At 33.8% G+C, this 23,757-nt stretch overlaps 1 protein-coding gene across 1 annotated transcript in view; it reads left to right on the top strand.

The window, feature by feature from the left end:
* DISC1 (DISC1 scaffold protein) overlaps positions 1-23,757 on the top strand; it is a 534,778-nt gene that overhangs the window by 111,963 nt on the left and 399,058 nt on the right. The window contains 2 exon segments of the mRNA XM_074220919.1: positions 15,309-15,456; positions 15,626-15,749. Of these exon segments, the coding sequence (XP_074077020.1) occupies positions 15,309-15,456; positions 15,626-15,749 (272 nt within the window).

The raw sequence follows: 23,757 nt of genomic DNA, 5'->3' as shown, positions 1-23,757 counted from the left end.
TCTATGATCCTATGAATGTGTGCTTTTGGAAGAAATTGAATGCCTGAGTGAGAAGTAGAAATTATTCACATCTCTAATGTCATGAAAAAACAAGTGCTATTTAAAACAAAAACAACCACAAACCATCAAAGACTAGTTCTTCATTATTTGACAATGAAAGTCATGTGGGTATTTTCATGTTGCAACTTATTTCCTTGGTTTTGTAAGATCATCTATTTAGAACTATTTAGAATACACAGTTTCTGATCAAAGGCTGCCCACCATACTACTGAGTTCTTTCCTAACTAGATTAAAAATCCACTGGGAAATATTTAACAAGATGCATAAAATACAATAAAGTACAGATAATGTTAATATGTGATCCTCTAAGTAAATATGTGGTTTTCAGGGATGTATGCTTTAGTATGACTCCCATATCTATTTAAGTTTGATACCACTGTTTTAGAGCTCACTTGATTTTATGGATGAGAAAATTGAGTTCTAGAGCAGTTAACAGACTTGTCCAAGTTTACACAGGTGGTAAGTAGCAAAGGAGCCAGGATTCCAGTCCGGACCTTCTGACTCCAAATCCCACATCTTTCCACTTCAACTACACAGATGGATATAGTTTGAATTGAGTAAAATGTAAATTCCTAATCAAGAGAACAACAATCTATCTATTCCTGTGCAATAAGCTGTAAAGACAAGAGTTAAGATTTCATCACTGAGTCTCTTTGAATAGTTTCCTAAGTGATTAGAAGGTCCCGGGGAACATCTACTTCATTTTACTCTTAAGAGCTAGAAATAAAGCACTATTATTAAATTTCATGGAAGAACTTCGATAATTCCATACTTGACTTTTCCCCACTTATATCAAAACCTTTTGGAGCGGCTAGATGGCGTAGTGGATAGAGCACCTGCCCTGGAGTCAGGAGTACTTGGGTTCAAATGTGACCCCAGACACTTAATAATTACCTAGCTGTGTGGCCTTGGGCAAGCCGCTTAACCCCATTATCTTGCCAAAAAACGTAAAAAAACAAACAAAAAACCTTTCTGTCTTCCCCTCTTTTCCCTATACTATCACTCTCTTCTTGACTTCAGTATCTTAATCTTCATTCAGAACTCAGATCAGGTGCAATATCCCTATGGAAGTCTTTCCTGATTCTCCATCCCTCTCTCAGTTATTCATACTTTTTTATTTTCCTCAAATTATTTTCTATTTGTCTGTGTACATGTTGACATTCCTAAAGAAAATATAGATTTGTTTTAGGTTTTTTTTTTTTTGCAAGGCAAATGGGGTTAAGCGGCTTGCCCAAGGCCACACAGCTAGGTAATTATTAAATGTCTGAGACCAGATTTGAACCCAGGTACTCCTGACTCCAGGGCTGGTGCTTTATCCACTGTGCCACCTAGCTGCCCCCAAAATATAGATTTTTAAAAAAGCAGAATAGACTTTCATTTTTATCTTTGGGTCTCTAGTGCTTGGTCTTGTGTGTAAGTGCTTAATAAATATTTGTTGTATTAAGTCAACTCTTCTTTGAATATTTGAGAAGAGCATCTATTTAGAACATCTTTGAGATTTATTATTTCATTATATTTTCAAAACAACCAATAAGAGAGTAAATGTAGGTACAGTTGGTCCTCAACATCATTTTGGGAATTAATCTACTTGCTAAAATTTATTCATAACCCCCAAATCAGTATTTGTGGCACTCTCACAGTCATTTGCAGTGGCAAAAAAATTGAATCAACCCAATGATCTCACTGTGGTTGAAGAAGGTGACCTTCTGTCCTCTTGTTTCAGGTTCTTATACTGTGAATCTTTTAGCATTCTTTTTAGTACCATGTTTTTCACATTTTTATCTTTTTTTGTTGATGAATTCACTATATGTAGTGCTGAAGAACTACAAGAAGACTGGGGTGTGTATTATGGAGAAAATATGTGTGTTAGGTAAACTTCATTTAGGCATGAGTTACATATGTTGTCAGTGAGTTCAATATTAACAAATCAACACGATGATGTATCCCCCCCTCCAAAAAAAAAAAAGAGAAAATTTGATGATTTCTATTTGAGATTTCTTTGGGAAGTGCTAATGTAAATAATGTGATTAAAGTCTTGCAGGAACCTAACCCTATATTTCCCCTATGAACAATAGTTCAGTATTTGTTAATTTAGTGTTTTGGATGACTTTTTAGAACACGACTACTGTGAATTTGTATGCCCATTTGTATGCCCATTCAAACAGCCTATTATTAAATGTCCTACCTAAGCTTCCACAGTTAATAAGTGTGGAAACAAGATAAGAACTTCAACCTTCTGACATTGAACCTAGGGCTTTAACTACTGTAAATTTCCCATGTTATTAGTGAATTGGATATGAACTAAGGACCATTCAATTTAATAAATGTTTTTTAAGTATAATTTAGGGCAAAGAGATGCTTTTACTTTACTCATTTTCATTGTATTTTAATTTGTATTTTGTTAAAATATAATGCTTAATGTAATTGGAAAAACAAATAAAATATTTTTTAAATTCCTGTCAGAAGAACAGAGTGATTCATCCTTATTGAAAGCAAAGTTATTTATGGGGCTTCCTCAAAGCAAACTATATTTTTGTTCCTCTAGATTTCACACACAGCTCTAGTTAAGATGTTTTCAGAGCCCTGCCATGGCAGAAGACATGTGGATACATAACATTCTTTCAATAACAAATGATTCATGGTAACAGAATTCAAATAAACAACTTTTAGAGGAAAAAAATATAATGCTAATTATACTATATAAAGTTTTGTATTTAACTTATAATAACAGTGTTACCCACTGGGCATGGTGGCAATAGAAATGACTAGAAAGTGGTATGGCAGCCTGGTTTTGGACAAGATGAAGTGAAATCTCACCTATCGAAGTCCAGCTTCCCAATATACATCTGGTGGCAGGAGTTTCCATTCCAGGAGTCTACAGATCTAAATCTCCCTCCTTCCCTACCCCAATCACCCCCTCAAAAATGTTTAGCAATTTCTTTTAAGAATCAAAATCCCAGGATTTTTCTTTTGGGAGGGGATAGAACAGAAGAGAAGTAGAAAATTGCTATATTCCTAATCATTGTATTAGCTATATTTCCATGAAAATGTATTCTATATATGTGCATCTTCCCTTGACTTTGCTTGGATAAGGATAGGAAAAATTCATTTGATTACACAAAAGAACCAAAAAACTCACCTGTTTTTAAATATCATTTGAGTTTTGCCTTGGAAGAATGTTCCCATTAATTCTATTTTGTTTTCTAAATTTGAATAAGATCTGAGTTGGCTAGGATAATTGCTTCTTGGACAAATCATACAAAAACTTCAGCTTTTGGTGGTCCTCATTTTCTGTTTGCTATTTATAGGTACTTCCCATGAAGCTTATACTTTTGCAGATTCCAAGCATATTAAAGGCAGCTCCATTAATGAGACTTTTCTTCCATTAGTGGCTTTGACTCTTTCTATAGGAATTGTCCTTGATTTGAAGGTCACAGTTTTTTTTGTATGGCAGTTCCTCAGCCAAATAGAAAACAGCTTAATTCTACTTCATTCCAAGGAACTAATGTCCTAGCCGGCATCATTCTTTTTTGATTGGATTTCATCCTAACTGGAATAACTTAGGTCAGTATAAATAATTTGTTTAATCCTCTTTATTTTTTCTGGACCATGCTAATTGTATCCCACTATTTTCCTGCTGCATGGAGAGTTTTAGCTGATCATTAGATTGAACTCATAGAACAGTGCTCAGTCCTGACGGTGACTTTGAGCTTTTTTATTTGTCCTTTCTTCCGAAGAATGGACTTCTGTGCTTGGTATTGTATTAGTTTCGACACAGATGGTGGATGCAACATGATACAATGGAAAGAGCATTGGATTGGTAGTTAGAGAATCTGTGTTCAAATACTGACTCCTCTGCTGCTCTTTGGATGACTTTGAGGCTCTCTGAGCCTCAGTTTTCTCATGTGTAAAATTAAGGACTTAAAATAGAGGATCTTCAAGGTGACTTCCAGCTGGAAATTCATAATTTTAATTTTGAAAAATCAGCATGGTTGTTTATCGTGGACAATCTATGCCCACAGATATCCACACAATGTCTAGAAATCTAGAGGAAAGGCTCCAGCATGTTGTGGAGGATTTACAGGACATTATGGATATGAATTTTACTGGGTAGGGTGGTATGGACAAACTGTGACCTCAAACCGTGGAGAAACTTCTCACACCAGTGACACCAAAGATCCATTTAAATATTGAAGTGAGGTCCTGATCAACTCATGACTGGACTTCTGCAACAACCTATGGACTGGCCTCCCTGACTGAAGGCAATTTCTGTGGCAATCTATCCTCCTCTCTTCTGTCAAAAGCTCAGGTTTGACCATATTTGTTGTTGATCATCTTCATGACTTCATTTGGGGATTTCTTGTCAAAATTATTGGAGTGGTTTGACATTTTTTTCTCTATCTCATTATACAAGTGAGGCAAATAGGATTAAGTGACTTGCTCAAGGTCCCACAGCTAGAAAGTATCTGAGGGCAGATTTAAACCATGGCATTCCCTGATTCAATTAACTTCATTGACTTTCTGTCACCTCCAGGATCAAATATAAATCTTTATTTGACTTTTAAAACTCTCCATAGCCTAATTCCTTCTTACTTTTCTAGTCTTATACTTTATTCTACTTCCCCCATATTCTATTGTTCAGTGATACCAGTCTCCTTGTTCCTCAAACTGGATACTCCATTCCTCAATTCTTGTCATTTTTACCTGCTTTCCCCAATGTTTAAAATTCTTTCTATCCTCAACTCCATCTCTAACTTCCCTGATTTCCTTTGTATCTCAACTAAAATTCCACCATTTTACAAGAAATATTTCCCAATCTACCTATTAATGCTATAGTCTTCCCTCTGTTGATTATCTCCAAATTGTTTTTTTTATTTCTTTTTATATATCTTTGTTTACATGTTGTTTTTTCCTTTAGTCTATCAGTTCTTTGAGGGCAGGGATTGTCTTTTTTCCTTCCTTTTGTATCTCTAATGCTTAGTACAGTGTATAACATATAGTAGGTACTTAATAAATGCTTATTGTCTGAATCACTAGTTTATATGAAGGCAATATTGCATAACTGAAAGTGCTCTAAACCTTTTTGTTAAGAGCCTTGAGTTCAAATCTCTGGTCTGTCACCTTGGGTAAGTCACTTCCTTTCTGAATGTCTATTCTCTTAACTACAAAATGGAAGCAATAATACTTGCATGATTTACCTCATATAATGAGGAGAGTGCTATGTGAACCTTAAAAATGCTATGTAAAACTGAGTTGGTACTCTGTATAATTGTTGATTCTTACAAAGTGCTCACATGTTACTACAGTTTGCATGTTAAGTAAGGTTCCATCATAAGATGGAGGAGGGCAGGGATTAATATTGAAAGGTTAAAAGATATGAATTAGTTTTTTTTGACAATTTACAAGCAGATGTGGTCAGTTAAATTTTTATGAAAATTACAGCAGAGCAAATTGCTAATGAAAAGTTTATTCATAGAAACTAAGTGATGCCATGTATGATTTTATGTCAAAAATGGAGTACAACCAAGAATTAAGTGAGAGAACTAATGAATTGGTATTATAATTCATTCATCTATATTACTTCCCTAAAATAGCCTCAGTGCTATTAACATGTCCCAAGGACTTAAGAGAAAAATCAGACCATTAAATTGTCTGCTATACTTTCATGTGCACATAGGAATTTATAAGCACCCCTACACCAAAAGCTCAACGAGAATCCATTATAAAGGCTGCCATTATTCTACATGGCAACATCAATGTTGAATGGATGATTTGACTTATAAGAGTTGAGATAGGGATGACTAGGTGGTGCAGTGGATAAAGCACCGGCCCTGGAGTCAGGAGTACCTGGGTTCAAATTCGGTCTCAAACACTTAATAATTACCTAGCTGTGTGGCCTTGGGCAAGCCACTTAACCCCATCTGCCTTGCAAAAACCTTAAAAAAAAGAGTTGAGATAACTACCATTAGATCTGTGTAGTAATTACCTATTACTTTATTTTTGAATTGTTTGGGGTATGTTATAATCAGTTTGTTATGTTTAGTGGTTTCTTCTTTTTGTCCCTTTATATATTAAATATACCTAAGAAAATTAGATAGTTTATAGAATCAAACCATACAACAGTTACATTTTTAGATGGCTCAGTAATTTCAAGAATGTAAGTCTCTGTGTACCACCCTACCTTAATATGGTTGGTTATGATATAAATCCAAATGATAGGATACAAAGAATTTATTGCACCCATACCATAATGAATTTTGCATTTTTTAGAACTGATAAAATAAAAATCATTTGATTTTATGATAGAGAAATACAGGAAAACTGATCATAATTTTTCCTGCATCCTAGATTTTAGAGGAAGCATTTCAAAAGGGATCAGAAAAAAGAATAGATTGCATTGCATGGATTAAAATTCTCTTAGTGAGTTAGTGAGAAGGGAAAGCTATAAAAAATTAAATTCTGAGACCACAAAGAGGAAAGAATTCTAATGTGGGGGGAAGCTGCCCAAAGAGACCAATATGAATATAAACTTAAACCTTATCACATTTTAAAAAGTCAGATGCAGAACATGGCAGACTAAACAGTTAGTGGCGGATGAATACCATAGTGTGGCAAGATCCTGTAAAAATGATGCCATTAGTGACAAAGCATGAACATGAGGTGAGGCTGATAAAGTGAGGGACAATCAAAAAAGTTTATTTGTTTTTAATCTTTGCTGGAAGACCTCAAACAATGGATAGGAACATTGTTTCAGGCAAATGTGGTGGTGGTGGTGGTGTCTACTGTTAGAAGGAATAACTATTCAAACTATTAAAATAATCTCTGAATTGAAAAGTTTAGAATTAAAACGGTTAATTAAAGAGCTGCTCCTTAAGGAATTAATAAAAATAGCCTTTACCTGTCATTGATGAGTTCAGATCACCCAGGAATATGATAGTCTTCAGATACTGAAAGTATAGAAGAGGTAGCAGGTCATTCTCACTGATTTTTTGAAAGATGGTGGGAAACTGGTATAGCTGGATTGAAGAAGGGAACTATTAACTCAAATATTCAGAAAAAAAGGAACAGGCTTATAAACTAGAGATTAAGAACTTCACTTAGATTTCTGGCAATGTTTTAAAAGCAAAAAAGGAAGTGTTTATCACAAAGAACCAACATAATTCTGTCAAGAATGGATTATATTAGACTAGCCTTAATACTTTTTCGACAAGATTGTTATAATAATAATAATGGTTGTCCTTCAGTTTGAAGATCATGCCAACCAAATTAATGATGACATGGCTTGCACATTATATTTATCATAGTGAGGAGTATGTTGTACAGAGACATCCTTCTTACTTGCCTTTACTGGAACCATTTTATGCCATAGCCTGAATTGACAGAAAACACTACTTTTGTTGATGGTCTGGGTGCCATGTGAGTCCTTGACCCCTGAGTACAATTCTTTCCTCCTGTTTCAGCGAGGTACCTTGGCCCTCCTGTAATGCCAGGCAAAATGCCAGCATGTGATATCTGGCCAACAAATACTGACTCACTAGCATATAAGGCACCAGATGTTTCAGCAACGTCCGGCTGCAACAACATGGCTAATCCAAACTAATCATCAGTACAGCTTTCCTCCCAGACTTTTAAACGTTAGGACAATGTCAGCCACTCATAGGTCTATACTGCTCTGCTTTGTTAGCACTTTCCCCAGAGTCTGAGCTCACTGGATGTTGCCAGAACTATGATGCTTTCCAAGGTTTGATCCCCTTTCTGGGATGAATGCATTCCAGAGCAGTAATAGAGGCATTGGCTGTCCCTTTGAAAGGTTGCTCACCTATGTCTCAGAACTGACTAATCCAAGTTCAACTGCTGTTCACATGGAAAGCTCTTGTCTATGCCTCTCAAGTTTCTTTACCATGCCAGACTAAAGTCAAGCTCAACAGTCTTAGAGTCCTCTCTCTCTCTCTCTCTCTCTCTCTCTCTCTCTCTCTCTCTCTCTCTCTCTCTCTCCCTCCCCCTTTTTGTCTCCATCTCTGTCTCTGTCTCTCTTGTCTCTTTCTGTCTCTCTGTCCCTCTCTTTATCCCTCTCTGTCCCTCTCTTTATCCCTCTCTGACTCTCTGTCTCTCTTTTTTCTCTGTCTCTCTGTCCCTCTCTTTTTCTGTCTTTCTTTTTTCTCTTGCTCTGTCTCTCTTTGTCTCTCTCTCTCTCTTTGTCTCTCTTTTTCTCTCTTTTTCTCTTTTTTCTCTCTCTTGCTCTGTCTCTCTCTGTTTCTGTCTGTCTGTCTGTCTGTCTCTCTGTTGCTCTGTGTCTCTGTCTCTATCTCTCTGTGTCTGTCTCTCTCCTCTCTCTCTGTGTCTCTGTCTCTGTCTCTCTCTCTCTTTGTCTCTGTCTGTCTGTCTCTCTATCTCCCTACCTCTCTGTCTATTTCTTTGTCTCTGTATCTCCTTGCCCCCCCCTCTCTCTCCCCCCCCCGATGTTTTTTTTGATCCATACTGGCTGCTACTATTCTCTTTTTCAAGGCTCCTTGTATATATTTGCTTGTTTATATGTTGACTCCCCTACCCACATATAAGCTACATTAGGACAGGAATTATCTCTCCTATTAATTTGTATCCCTGATGTTTAACATAGTCCCACAACTAGCTCTTAATAAATGCTAGTTGACTGATTGATATTTGGGGGGGTCAAACTTATTCATTATAATTTTATAGTATTGGCTTGATTGTTTTTTTCTTTCCACTTATATTATTTCTATTTATTTCACTTTTCTTATGCTATTTTTGTAGGAAGAATGGAAAGATATGGTCAAAACAATAAGGCAGTTTGAAACTGGTTGAATGACTGGACATAAGACACGATCATTTATGCCAGGGGTGGGGAACCTTTTTTCTGCCAAGAGCCATTTGGATAGTTATAAGAATATTCTTGGATTATATTTGGTCAAAAATTTAATTAATCCATCCCTAAAAAGCTCCAAAATTTATTGAATTTCAAGTCCTTAAATTTTTTGAATTTCAAAGTCTTTAGAGTAATGACCCAGGGATCCATGCTATTCAGCATTTTTATTACTGACATTTTATTAGTTGGAGGAATAGATGCTATGCTTATCTAATTTGCTGATGAAAGAAAACTAAGGTAGATAGTAATAATAGCAATAATTCACCCATAAAAACTCCTAAATTTATTTAATTTCAAGTTCCACCTGTGGTTGCTTTGGCACCTCCAGACCAATGGAGCCCATGGGCTGGAGGCTCCTTGCCATTGGTATGCTTTAATCTTAACCTGAAAGGTCTTTAGTGTAATGATTCAAGGATTTATGCTATTCAACATTTTTATTAGTGACTTAGTTGGAGGTATGGATGGCATGCTTATCTAATTTGCTGATGACAGAAAACTAGGGCAGATAATAAGAACAATAAAATAGCCAGCATTTATATAACACTTGAAGATTTGCTAATATTTTTACATATATTTCTCATTTGATCCTCATAACAACCCTGTGAAATAAATGCTGTTATTATTTCTATTTTACAGTTGAGGAAACTGAATCCGAGATAAATTAATATGACCATAGCCACATAGCTAATGAGTATCTGAGATGAAAATTCGAACTCAAATTTTTCTTGACTTTAATTTTAACACTACCTACTACTCTACCTAGCTCCTCTTGTTAACATGTTGGATAACAGAGTAAGAATGCCAATGACTTTTGACAAGCTGGAAATTTTGAATGAACCTAAAAGAATTAAATTCTATTGGGCTGGGGCGGCTAGGTGGTGCAGTGAATAGAGCACCGGCCTTGGAGTCAGGCATACCTGGGTTCAAATCCGACCTCAGACGCTTAATAATTACCTAGCTGTGTGGCCTTGGGCAAGCCACTTAACCCCTTGCCTTGAAAAATCTAAAAATTAAAAAAAAATTGAAAAAATTCTATTGGGCTAATTGTGCCATCATATACTTAGGTTCAAAAAAATCAACTTTAGCAGTTGGGAAAGCAGGTCTAGAAGCAGGTCTAGAATTATTAGGGAAAAAAGTTATGGAAATTAAAGAGGATTGCAAAATTAATATGAATAAGTAAAATGCCTTCTTTCAACAAGTATCCTTGTAATATTGTTAGGTTACAGATGATGAAAGTGAGTTATTGAATAAGTGACTTGCCTGGTATCATATAACTAGATAAAATCCTAGGCATTATTCAAGCCCAGGTCTTTAATGAATGGAGGTCAGCTCTCTTGTTTATATTAGCATATCTTTTTTTTTATCTGAGATGAGGAAAAGAAAGATTATTTCTTGGGACAGCTAGGTGGTGTAGATAGAGCACCAAACCTGGAGTCAGGAGTACCTGAGTTCAAATCTGACCTCAGACATTTAATAATTATCTAGCTGTGTGACCTTGGGCAAGCCACTTAACCCATTGCCTTGCAATCCACCCCGCCCCCCAAGAAAGATTTCTTCTCTGATCTCTTTAAATGAACACTTGGAACAATTTGTATCTAAAATAATCAGCCTGTAGTTCCTGAAAGAAAATATAGAAAGATATAGAAAAAAAAGTTCAAGAGACACTAAAATAAACAGTATGACTTTGATACTTTAAGGTTGAAACATTGAATAATCAGAATGCAAAATAATTTCTGTTATTCTTTTTGAATATTTTAATGCAATTATTTTTATTGTTTAATAAATGGAAAAATAGTCTTACATTGCTGGTATACTTTTGAAAGGGCTATGGAAAAGGTTGTGTTTTTTAAAATAGACCTAGGTGAAATTTTTTAAAAATTTATTTGAAAAAAAAAAAGATTTAGAGTCTCAAGGGAGATAATGAAGAAAAATAGGAATGAAGAGAACCCTTATATCAGATCTCACACTACCTTATAAAGTATATAATATGTATTAACAAAACTATTTTCTGGTATTTTCAAAATGAAAAAGTAAAATAGTGGGATGGGCTAGAGAAGCAAGACCCAGAAGTTACCTAACATTGTAATAAAACATTAAATAAACCCCCAAAGTCAAACAACAAACTACTAGAGAAAATGTCCATTCAATGAGAAGTGCTGGAAAATGATGTGGCAGAATATAGGTTTAGATCAGCCTCTTAGTCATAAATGAAAAAAATTCAAATATATAAGGGAATCAAGCATAAAATGTCACACCAGAAGAAAAATACAAGAGAATGGATGGAAATTCTTTTCTTCGGATTTTTAGTTAAAAGGAGAATTTGTAACCAGAAAAGGCATAAGAGAACTTACAAAAGACAAAATAGTAACTTTGATTCTATAAAATTAAATTACTTCTCATGAAAAAAATAATGCAATGAGAATAAGAAGAGAAATGACTGAGTTGGTAAAAAATTTTTCTATCAAATATGGCAATACACTCTGATGGCATCAACCAAGGAAACTCCTTCCATCAATATCTGAGAGCCACAGAGTTAAGTGACTTGTCTAAGATCTCATTTTAGTATCATTGCTGTTATTTGAACCCAATTATTCCTTATTCTAAGTCCAGCACTCTACCCTTTATGTCCAGAAACCTATGAGCATTAAACAGTTACGATAAAGTTTATATATCTAAGATATATAAGAAGTTAAAGTAATGTAAGGCTGAACTATTCTACAAAAGATATGTTATGTTATATTATATTATGACATCATATGTTATCAAATATGAGTTTGAAATTAATAAGAAGAAAAAAATAAGACAACTCTGGGATTTTACCTCACATCCATCAAATTGATCAAGGTTATAAAATATGGAGATGATTAATATTGAAAGGGCTGTATCCAAATTTTTTCTTATCCTCTCAAACTTTTATCACTTTCTCCTATCAATTTAGTCAATCTAGTACATGTAAAATGATATCTCAAGGTTGTTTTAATCTGCATTTCTCTAATTAATAATGAATTAGAGAATTTTAAAAATGACTTTAAATTGCTTTGATTTCTTTTTATTGAAAACTGGCTGTTCATATCCTTTGAATATTTATCAGTTAGGGAATGATCATATTCTTATGTATTTGATAAAATTATATATTTTGCATGTGAGACCTTTTTCTGATAAATTATTTATAAAATACATGCCCCCCCATTGTTTATGTGTTCTAGCCTGCTCATACCCACCATTTACTTCCGTATTGCCTTCTGGACTGATATTCAGTTTCAATTCTTTGGAAACTATAAAGTTCCAAATCTCATGGCCATATAGTAATATTAGGAACATATTCATAATATTCTTCATTTTAGGGAGATTAGGGACTTAAAAAGAACTCTGTAATTTTCCATAGATAATATAGTTCACTGTCTTATCCAGCTTAACCATTTGCAGTGTCTATTCTAATAACATATACTGATGGATATACTCTACAATTGGTCCATTTAAGTAAGTGTTATAGTTTGGGCAAAAGGCATTCTTAATCTACTTGTCCATGCCCAGTTTCTGCCATACTATTTTCTACAAAAACTTTAACATACTTGAAATTATCCACTTTATACCTAACTTTGTTCTCTATCTCTTGTTTATTCATGATTTGATCACTTCTCCTTAAGTCTGATAAGTAATGTGTCCCATGTTCTTCTAATTTTCTTGTAAAATCTCTCTTTGTATTGTGGTCATGTATCCTATTTTGACCTTATCTTGATAAATGGTGGAGCTACTGGTCCATATTGAGTATTTTCCATATTATTTTCCACTTTCCCATTGATTTTTACCAAATAATGAATTCTTGTCCCAAAATCTTAAGTCTTAACATTTGTCAAATATAAATTTATTATATTTATTTGCTGCTATAAATTGTATGTCCACTCTATTCCATTGATCTACCTTTCTATTTCTTAGTCAGTACTAGTTTTGATAATTATTGCCTTATAATACAATAGCAGTCATTTAGTTTTAGTGGTACCAGATCTTTATATAATTACAATTGCTTTCCAGAATGGTTGTATAATTTACAGTTCAACCAATAGTGCATCAATGTGCCACAACCCTTCTACAATTGACTTTCCATCTTTTATCATCTTTCCTAATTTGCTGAGTGTATGATGGATTTGCTTGGATTTGTATTTCTTTTATTAGAGATTTGGTACATTCTTTCTTAAAATTGCTAACACTTTGCAATTATTCTTTTAAGGGTTTGTTCATAGTTTCTAAATTAATTTGTAATATATTTCTATTTTTACTACACTGGAGTGGCTAACTGAATCTTATGACCTCTACTTTTTGAGATTTGTCTTTATTTCTCTTAAATTTGTTGTAAATTGTACATACACAATTTTTCTGTCTCTTGGTAGATTATATCCAAAATATTTAATGCCTTTAATTGCTTTAAAGGAGATTTCTCTTTTAATCTCCTTTGCCTGTTTTTTTTAAAAGATAATTTTAATGCATTTATTTTGTGTCCTATCATGTTCCTGAGCTTTGATGATTTTTGGTGGTAATTATCTAAAATGTTCTGAATGAAATATTGTCAGCACATGGAAATTTTTGCCTCTTTCTTGTCAGTGCTTACTGTTTAATTTCTTTTTAAATTTCTTTTAGGGGCTCATATTGCTATAGCAAGCATTTTTTTTTAGATTTTTCAAGGCAATGGGGTTAAGTGGCTTACCCAAAGTCACATGGCTAGGTAATTATTAAGTGTCTGAGGTCGGATTTGAACCCAGGTACTCCTGACTCCAAGGCCAGTGCTCTATCCATTGCCACCTAGCTACCTCCATATAGCAAGCATTTCTAGTACTCTGTCAAATAATAATAATGATGGGAGATATGGTGTTACTTCACTTCTGAGTTTACTGGGAAAACTAATATTTCTCCATTAAAAATGCTGATTTTTACATAAATTTTTATTATTTTTATTTTTATGCCTTTTAGTATTTTTGTAAAGATATAAATAAGTGCTATATTTTGTTGAAGGTATTTTCTCCATCTATTACTGTAATCATGTGTTTTTGTTTTGTTATTAATAAGGTTTATCATGCTAATTGTTTTCTGGTCCTTTCCTACTTTTCTAGTCTTCTTATATTTTATTTTACTCCATGTACACCATGATTCAACAACACTGACTAACTTAATAATCATAACATTCAATTTCCCAGTTGTGTGCATTTTTTACTTATTGGCCCCCATGCCTTCTACATTTTTGTTCCTACTCACCTTTCCAGTTTTATTTTCTGTTATTTTCCTTTATTCAACGTATCCTCTAGTCTAACCAGACAATCAACTGTTATTCTAATTCAGGAATTCTTTACCTTGGTCTATGAAATTAATTTTAAATGTTTTGATAATTGTATTTCAATAGAATTGGTTTCCTTTGCAATCCTACAAATTTCATTTTATGTACTGAAAATATTCTGAGATTTGTTCTGGAGACTCTCCATGCCACACAAAAAAGATTAGGAATTCCTACTCTAACTTAACATGATGCCCCTTTATTTCTTTGAATCCCAGTAGGTTATCCCCCAATTCTGGAATGAATTTCTTCCTCAGGTTTTACCTTTAAGAATCCTTGTCTTCAAGGCTTAACTTAATATATACCATTTCTTCCATGAACTCTTAAACCCAAAATAAAAATAATTTCTCCCTTAAGTTTTCCTAGAGGTTTTTTCTTGTATTTCCCTTTGATTATATCATAATTTGACTTGTATTATATTTACCTAATTGGGAGTCATCTTGTCCTATATCTGCTATATCCCAACACCAGGAGAATGTAAGCATCTTGAAGGTAGGGCTTTGCCCTTTCTCATCTTTGTATCCTCACCTCTCACAATATCTTGAGAATAAAAGGCATTTAATAGATGTTTATTGAATTGAAGATAGTTTTTGAGAATTTTGAGAATTACCAAGTTTAGTGGTATATAAATAAAATAGAGTATGTAAATATACATATATATATATATATATATGGAGAGAGAGAAGAAAAATAACATGTAGAACATGACAGTAGGATATATATTATTTAGAAGTAAATTGCTATTCAATTCAATTCAACAAATATTTGTTTCTATTGTTTCTAATATATGCAAGCTAGGAAAACTTGGGATTCAATCCTGCTTCTGAAACTTCCTGCTGGTTTAACCCTGGACAAATTATTAAACCTCTCAATGCTGCCATTGGTACCTTTGTAAGATTGTAAGTTATAGAGAGATGAGTTGTAGGTCTGAATCAATGGAAGGATTTTCTCCATTAGGAATTCCTTAAACTAAGTCAGTGAAAATAATTCATCCTAATTTTCTTGGGCTGATTTTACTTTCTTCTTTTCTTGGATATCTAGCTGAAGAATTAAAACAAAAATTAGAAGACTTGGAGAAAGAAAAGTGCACCCTAAAGTTTCAACTTCCTTCACAACATCCATCTATTAGTTCATTTTTGGACCAATTTGAAACCCAAGTTCAATCTGCTCTGCACTGGACTACACATGGGTAAGTATGTATAACATTTCCCATCACTCTGCAGTCTTACCTTTGCAAAGTAAGATTTGGCATACAGCACATTTTCTTCCCCAACATTTCCTTTTATGTTGTCTCTTCCTTCCTCATTGTCACCTTTTAGAATCCTTATTTTTGACAGATTGTAAAATTAAATTGGCAGCTTGGAGGAAGCTCTAGATCCAATTGAGGCACCAATTCCTCCTACCTATAGTCCCTCAGCTGAAATTGCTCTTCGGTGGATAATGCTTATATGTCTAATTAGCATATCTATTGATAGGGGATTGGTATGGTTTTTCATTCAGATATGGGTTTTTCCTGTGAAAATAGAACTCTATTAAATAACTGTGTGGCATTCTACTATTGGCAAACATGTGATTTAAATAGATGTTACATAACATAGAACAATATATAGAGAAATATAAACAGGTACAGCTAGACACCTCACCAGTTAACTACTATCAGTTTCTTTGTTAGTTAACATGCATTTATAAGAGCCTAAAATGTGCTAGCCACTGTGTTAAGTCCTACAGACACAAAGAAAGGGGAAAAAGTTGATTCCTGCCATCATAGAGCTCATGAACTAATGGCGGGGACAACATTCAAATAATTATATACAAATGAGATTTATCCTGCATAAATTGGGGATAGTTTCAGGGAGAAACACTAACATTAAGGTAGAAAAGGCAGAAGGTTAGACTTAAACTGGGACTTGAGGGAAATGGGAAACCAGGAGGCAGTTAAGAAGAGGGAAAGAATTCTAGGTGAGGGAGATAGCCAGAGAAAATTCTTGGAATTAGGAGATGGAGTGTCTTATGTGAGGGACAGGAAGAAAACCTATAACATTGTTTCATAGGAATGTGGGAATAAGGTGTAAGAAGACTGGAAAGGTGGGAAATTAAACAGAAGAATTAAGAGGGAACCATGGAACCAAAGACTATTACAGGATACTGGTGGGAGGTGACCGAGGCACCTTGTTAGCAGAGAATCTAAACCTCTCCAGACTTGTATCTAAGAGTCAGAATATCTCTAGGGTTTAGGTATCTATCCCAATGTACTTTAGAATTTGAATAATTTCAAATTCCCTTTACCTTGTTTTCCTACTACTAATTTTAACTCAATTATAAAGAAAAAGAAGGGTGATATAATGGAAACACTCCTCTCTCTGTCTCTACTCTCCCTCCCCTTTCTTCCTTCCTCCCCACCAAGAATCAGAAGACCTGAATTCTTTTACTACCAACTTTGCCACTTATTAGCTGTATGGTCTTAAGCACATGTTGCATATAGTTTCCCTATTTTCTTCAAGGAAACTGGACTAGAAAATCCCCAAGGTTCCTTCCAAATTTGATATTCTATGATTTTAAGAAAGTTCCAGTTGTTGCTTATAATTTGTGATACAATTTTGTAAGTGTGGGTTTGTACAGTACAATATGCGTAATGCTCTATTTCATCCTGGATGTCATTCTCACATTTTGGCTAAGTTACCACCAGATGGACAATAGATTTCAACTATGAAAATGCTTTGAGGAGAAAAGTTCTTCCTAAGTATGAATTCCTCCTAGCTACAAGCTTATTTTTTGTATGTTTTATGTTTTTTTCATATACATACATTATGTTGTCTCACCTATTAGAATGTTGAGGGCAAGGCCTTTTTCTTATTTTGTCTTTGTAATCAAGCTCCTGGCTCATGGTAGACATCTAATAAATATTTGGTCATTAATGGGATAATTGAATAAAAGGGAATGAAGCACATTATTCTAGTCAATCATACTTTCTATAAAAATGGAACTATTAGAATGGTAAAATAGGGACTATAAAAATGGAACTATTAGAATGGTAAAATAGGGATAATAATCATTAATTGCTAATATAAAAATGTCACATGTAATTTAAAGCAAGTCTTAAAGTTTAGCTCTTCCTTTATTGTCCTATGAAAGATCAGCAAAGTAGTAAATAAAAGGTAGGATTTTTTTTATCAGGTAAAACTTTTGCATATAAATACAACATTGTAAAGAACTAAAGATTATACATTATGACCAAGTGAGATTTATCCCAGGAATGCAGGGTTGGTTCAATATTAGGAAAACTGTTAGTATAATTAATTATATCAATAACAAACCTATCAGAAATTATATAATTATATCAATAGATGCTGAAAAAGCTTTTGACAAAATACAGCACTCATTCCTACTAAAAACACTAGAGAGCATAGGAATAAATGGATTATTCCTTATGCAATGGGGTTAAGCTAGAGGCATTCCCAATAAGATCAGGGGGTGAAAGAAGGAGGCTCATTATCTCCACTATTATTCAATATAGCAATAAGAGAAGAAAAAGAAATTGAAGGAATTAGGATTGGGAAAGAAGAGACAAAACTCTTACTCTTTGCAGATGACATGATGGTATACCTTGAGAATCCCAAAAAATCATCTAAAAAAACTACTAGAAATAATTAGCAACTTTAACAAAGTCGCAGGATATAAAATAAACCCTCATAAATCCTCAACATTTCTATATATGACTAGCAAGATGCAGCAGAAAGAACAAGAAAGAGAAATCCCATTCAAAATAACTTCAGATAATGTAAAATACTTGGGAGTCTATCTGCCAAGGCAGACTCAGAAACTTTTGAAAACAATTGCAATGCACTTCTCACACAAATAAAATCCAATTTAAATAACTGAGCAAATATCAACTAATCATGGATAGACCAAGCTAATATAATAAAAATGACAATTCTACCTAAATTAAACTACCTGTTTAGTGCCCTACCAGTCAAAATTCCAAAAAAAATTTCTTTAATGAGTTAGAAAAAATTTTAAGTAAATTCATATGGAGAAATAAAAAGTAGAGAATTTTCAGGGATTTAATGAAAAAAAGTACAAAGGAAGGTGGCTTAGCCCTACTAGATATAAAATTATATTATAAAGCATCAGTCATCAAAACTGTCTGGTATTGGCTAAGAAATAGAGTGATGGATCAATGGAGTAGACTAGGTGAAATAGCAGGAAATGATTATAGTAATCTGCTGTTTGATAAACCCAAAGAGTGTCCAGCTTTGGGAGTAAAAACTCTTTTCAATAAAAACTGTTGGGAAAATTGGAAGTTAATATGGCAACTAGACCAACACCTCACACCCTATATATAAGGTCAAAATGGATACAGAATTTAGATCTAAAAAACAATATTATAAGCAACCTAGAAAATCATGGAATAGTTTACCTGTCAGATCTATGGAAAGGAAAGTAGTTTATGACCAAGGAAGAGATGGAAAACATCATTAAAAACAAATTAGATAATTTTGATTACATTAAACTAAAAAGTTTTTGCAAGACAAAACCACTGTAACGAAGATCAAAAGAAATGTGGTAAATTGGGAAACAATTTTTACAACTAGTATTTCTGACAAAGGACTCATTTCTAAAATATACAGAGAACTAAGTCAAATAAAAAAAAAACCCCAAGCTATTCCCCAATTGGCAAATGACAAAGGATATTCAAAGGCAATTTACAGATGAGGAATCAAAGTGATCCATAGTCATATGGAAAATTGCTCTAAATCACTACTTATTAGAGAAATGCAAATTAAAGCATCTCTGAGGTATCCCTTGATCAGTGTTGGAAGGGGTGTGGGAAATCTGGGATATTAATACATTGTTGGTGGAACTGTGAACTCATCCCTTCTTTCTTGAGAGAAATTTGGAATTATGCTCAAAGGGCAATAAAAATGTGCATACCCTTTGATCCAGCAATAACACTACTGGGTCTATACCCTGAAGAGATCATGAAAAAGGGCAAAGCATTACTTGTACAAAAATATTCATAGCAGCCCTGTTTTCAAAGAATTGGAAATTGAGTGAATGTCCATCATTTGTGGAATGGCTGAACAAATTGTGGTATATGTATGTTATGGAACACTATTGTTCCAGTAGAAACCAGGAGGGATGGGAATTCAGGGAAACCTGGAAGGATTTGCATGAACTGATGCTGGGTGAGATGAGTAGAACCAGAAGAACATTGTACACCCTAACAGCAACATGGGGGGTAATGATCAACCTTAATGGACTTGCTCACTCCATCAGTGCAACAATCAGGAACAATTCTGGTGTATCTGCGATGGAGAATACCATCTGTATCCAGAGAAAGAATTGTGGAGTTTAACAAAGACCTTTAATTTAAAAAAAAAAACATTATCGTATTACGTAATTTTGCTCTTCTACTTTATTATTTTTCCTTAAGGATATTATTTCTCTCTCATCACATTCAACTTAGATCAATAGATACCAATGTGAATACTACCAGATTGCTTTCTGTGGGGGTGGGGTGGGGGAGGGAAGCAAGATTAGGGGAAAAAATGTAAAATTCAAAATTAATAAATGAATTTTAAAAAAGAACTAAAGATTAAAAGCACAGAATTTTTAATAGAATGCTTTTAATTTATAATAATGATTACTCAGGTCCAAAGAAGTTAGGATAAAAATTGTCACTACCTAAGTTACCAGTTTATTACCTTAATGTTAGAGAACAGATGGACTTGGGATTTATACTCAGGGTATATCTTAGTAACCTGAGAAGGCTTTTTGGGTCACTGTATTTAATGTGTGTGCTCAATATTTCAGACATATATTTATCTGAACTAATAAACATATTTAATAAGTAGAATGGTTTTCATATCTATACCTATTTATGTCTAATGGTAGCCATGTCTAAGGCAAAGATGAGGGGGAGAGAAGGAATAAAGTAAAAAAGTTTTATGATAGTTTTATTATATATTTAAAAGGAATAGCAAGTTGTACCTAATAGACTTGCAGTTTCATGCAATCACCATTTCTTTTCTTATATCTACTATTTTAAAGAAATGTTTGTTTTATTTCTTAAGTTTAGAACAAAACTAATCAAATTAAAAAATAATTCAGATATGAATGGGACATAATGAAAAAATTGCAGATCTGGAATTCATTTTTATCTTAGTTTTCCTGCTAACAAGCTTTGGAATTCTGGCCAAGTCATTTAAGACTTTAATTTTTCTTTGTTAATTTGTTCTTTCATTCTCAAAATATGTATTAAATTCCTACTATGTGTAACATACAGTGAGATAATTGATGATAAAAATATATGACATTATCCTTTCCCTAGAAGAATTCACTATATAATTACTTACTGGAGCCTCGTTTTTCTCATCTTCAAGCTAGAGGATTTGGACTGCACAATTTCTTAGGAGGCAGGGTATAGTACAATGGAAAGACCCTTGGTTTTGGCATCCATACCATTTCAGCCCTGATACTTAATCTTTACATAAACTTAAAATTTTCTACTTAATCTTTCTGAACCTCAGTTTCCTCAACCAAAATGAAAGGCTTGAGTTAAGTGACTTCAGAGGTTCCTTCCAACTCTGGATCAATAATTTCAAATCCCTTTTCAACTTTAAAATTCATTGATCCTAACTGTGACACAGACTATCTTTAGATACCCAGTATAATGATTGGCACCTTATTTACCTGACAAAGAACTCTTAATGGTACACATAAATTTCATAGAAACTAGTGCATGCATTTTTAAAATTATTGCTTTGGGTAATAAAATACGCTTGAAGGTGGATAGTCTGTCTTCTTTACTGACTAATCAGGATTTCCTCTCCATATGAATGTTTCAGTAGGTGGCCCCTTAGCAAAGCAAAGAGCACTTGAAAGCATTGGAAAAGTCTGAATGCTGTTTGGCTGAGGAGGCAATGATGTGTAATCATCATAAGGCACATACACATTAATAGTCTGGCACTTGAGTAGTTGATACACAGATGGCTGTCTTTCCTTTTTTTTAATGTAATGGGAGTATACACACATAATGGTCACGTGGGGAGCATAGTTGAGGGAATAGAAATTCTACTGCTGTGTCAATTACAGCTTAAATTTTTCAATGGGGGTGGGATTCTAATCTTAACCACCGTTGTTTTTCCCTTCCTCCAGAGGAAACCAAAGAGAAAAGTCAAAGTATTTTTTTCTTTGCAAAAATAGTCAGATAAGGTCTGCTTAATTTCTTTGGAGCATTTAAGATAATAGATACACATAGAGTTTACACTGGTCTAAGTGTTTACACTTTGCCTAAGTGAAGACACCCATATTTTAATACTTGGCCCTCAATGATATGTTCATTTTATATGCTGATTAGTTTATAACAGAATTACATTAATTTGCATTGATGAGGGAGACATTGAGAATTATTATACATAAAGAGAGCAAATACAGTCAAAATGGACTAATAATGATCTGGTAGAATAAGGAGATGACTTTGCTTAATTACTAGATAACACTGTAGCCTGGGGTAGATCATAGCAACTATCTGTGGCTTAGTTTCTATTCTTAGAATACTGGCATTTCACAGGGGACTGTCATTTGGATTATGTAATGAATATGACAAATGATAATATGGCCAGTTTCCAGTTTTTATCCACGGAATATCTATCTTGAAGATCAACTGTGATTAATTTTAAATTTCAGACAAGCTCCCCTTCCTCAACCCTATTCAGATGGAATGTGTGTAGGAGATTCAAACAAATCTTAATACTAACCTAATCAAAGCCATATAGGAAGTAAGTTTGTGCAAAAATTTCCTGCAAAACCATCATCTGTGTCACTGTAGCCCTCCATTTTCACAGATAATTAAGACAGAATGAAAGTCTTTTATTTTCAATCTTCTACTCTCCTATCCCCCTCCCTTTTTCCCATTCATGAAATGCAAAATATGATTATAATGCTATGGTAATATAATACTGGTATAGCTAGGTGGATCAGTGGAGCTGAGCCTGGAGTCAGAAAGTTCTGAATTCAAATGTAACCTCAGATACTTACTGTGTGATCTTGGGCAAGTCACTTAATCTCTTTTTGGTTAAATCTACTGGAGAAAGAAATGGAAAACCACTCCAGCTTCTTTACCAAAAAAATCCTTATGAATAGCCAGTGGTCTAAGGGGTCACAAAAATTGGACATGATCGAAACAACTGAGCAACAACAATGCTGTACGTAGTATATTGGTATATTATTGCATTTTTAAATGCAAAGAGATGAAAAATATAGGGGTTTATGTTATCAATGCAAAACTATTGAACCATATATATCCTGGGTTCTATGGGGGAAACAAAAGAAATCTGTAGACTGTTAGGGAGTCATGTTATATAATCATTGAAATTTTATAGAATTAAGTTTGCTGTCAGATATATGAAAAAAATTGGATGATAGGACATATATAAATATCTAAACTCTATGTTTATTACAAATAGCATTGATCAAGGGTTTGAATGAAATGATCTGGGAATAGAATGAAGCTTCATCATTCTATAGAAGTCCTTTGGTCTAAGGATCTAAGGTGATTGTGGTTATTATTGTTATTTTTCTTATAAAGACTAGGTAAATTGCAATATAGTATACAGATGGTTCACTTACTTTGTGGATGACATGTTAGGATTTTAAGAAACAAAGTACATAGTGGGAAAGAGAAAAGCTTTTAGTAAGCTTCTATTGAGGAGTTAGGAGAGGTAGTAGGATTTGGGGTCAGAACTGTACATTTTACTTACTAAGAGATAGAAAAATAGAAGGTTCTAAGGTAGTTTGCAGCAAAAATGGAAGACCTTATCCTTTTATTAGATAAATATCAAAATTAGTAAGAACCTCTCAGACAAAAGTGGAAAATTATGAAGTGGGAGAAGCCAGGTCATATACTAAAGGTGAAAAATTTAATCTGACATGTTTAGAAATTAGAGTTTACACCTCAGGCTGACAGATGTCACAGAGATTAGCAAATTTTAAGATTTAATTGCAGGCTAAGCTATCCTTGGTGATTTACTAATTGATATAATTAATTTAAAAGGTATCCTTGGTTTTATGGCTATAAGGCACATAGAACATGTTTCAATATTTTAACTAAGTAAAATTTTTTCAATATTTTTAACCAAGTAGAACTTATTTTGAAATAGAAACTAAAGGATTGTGGCAGAGATTTTAAAAATGCTTATAAATCTCTTAATACATTAAAAGCTACTTAAAAGAGCTTTTCTGCTGACCCCTGATCAACATCTGTTATTTTGTCACACTCAGAAAAACATACAAAACCTTTGGATTATCAACCAGCCAACCAGTCAATCAGCAAGCATTTTTTGTTTGTACTGTGCTAAGTCTGGGGATAAAAAGAAAGGTGAAAGACAGTCTGTGTCCTCAAGGAGTATATATTTTAATGGATGAGACAACATATAGATAACCAGGATAATATTCAGGATAGCTAGAAGGTAATCTGAAGGGGGGAGGC

Source organism: Macrotis lagotis, chromosome 2 (genome assembly GCF_037893015.1).
Source record: "Macrotis lagotis isolate mMagLag1 chromosome 2, bilby.v1.9.chrom.fasta, whole genome shotgun sequence".
Taxonomy (NCBI): domain Eukaryota; kingdom Metazoa; phylum Chordata; class Mammalia; order Peramelemorphia; family Peramelidae; genus Macrotis; species Macrotis lagotis.
This window is presented reverse-complemented; position numbering and strand designations above follow the sequence as displayed.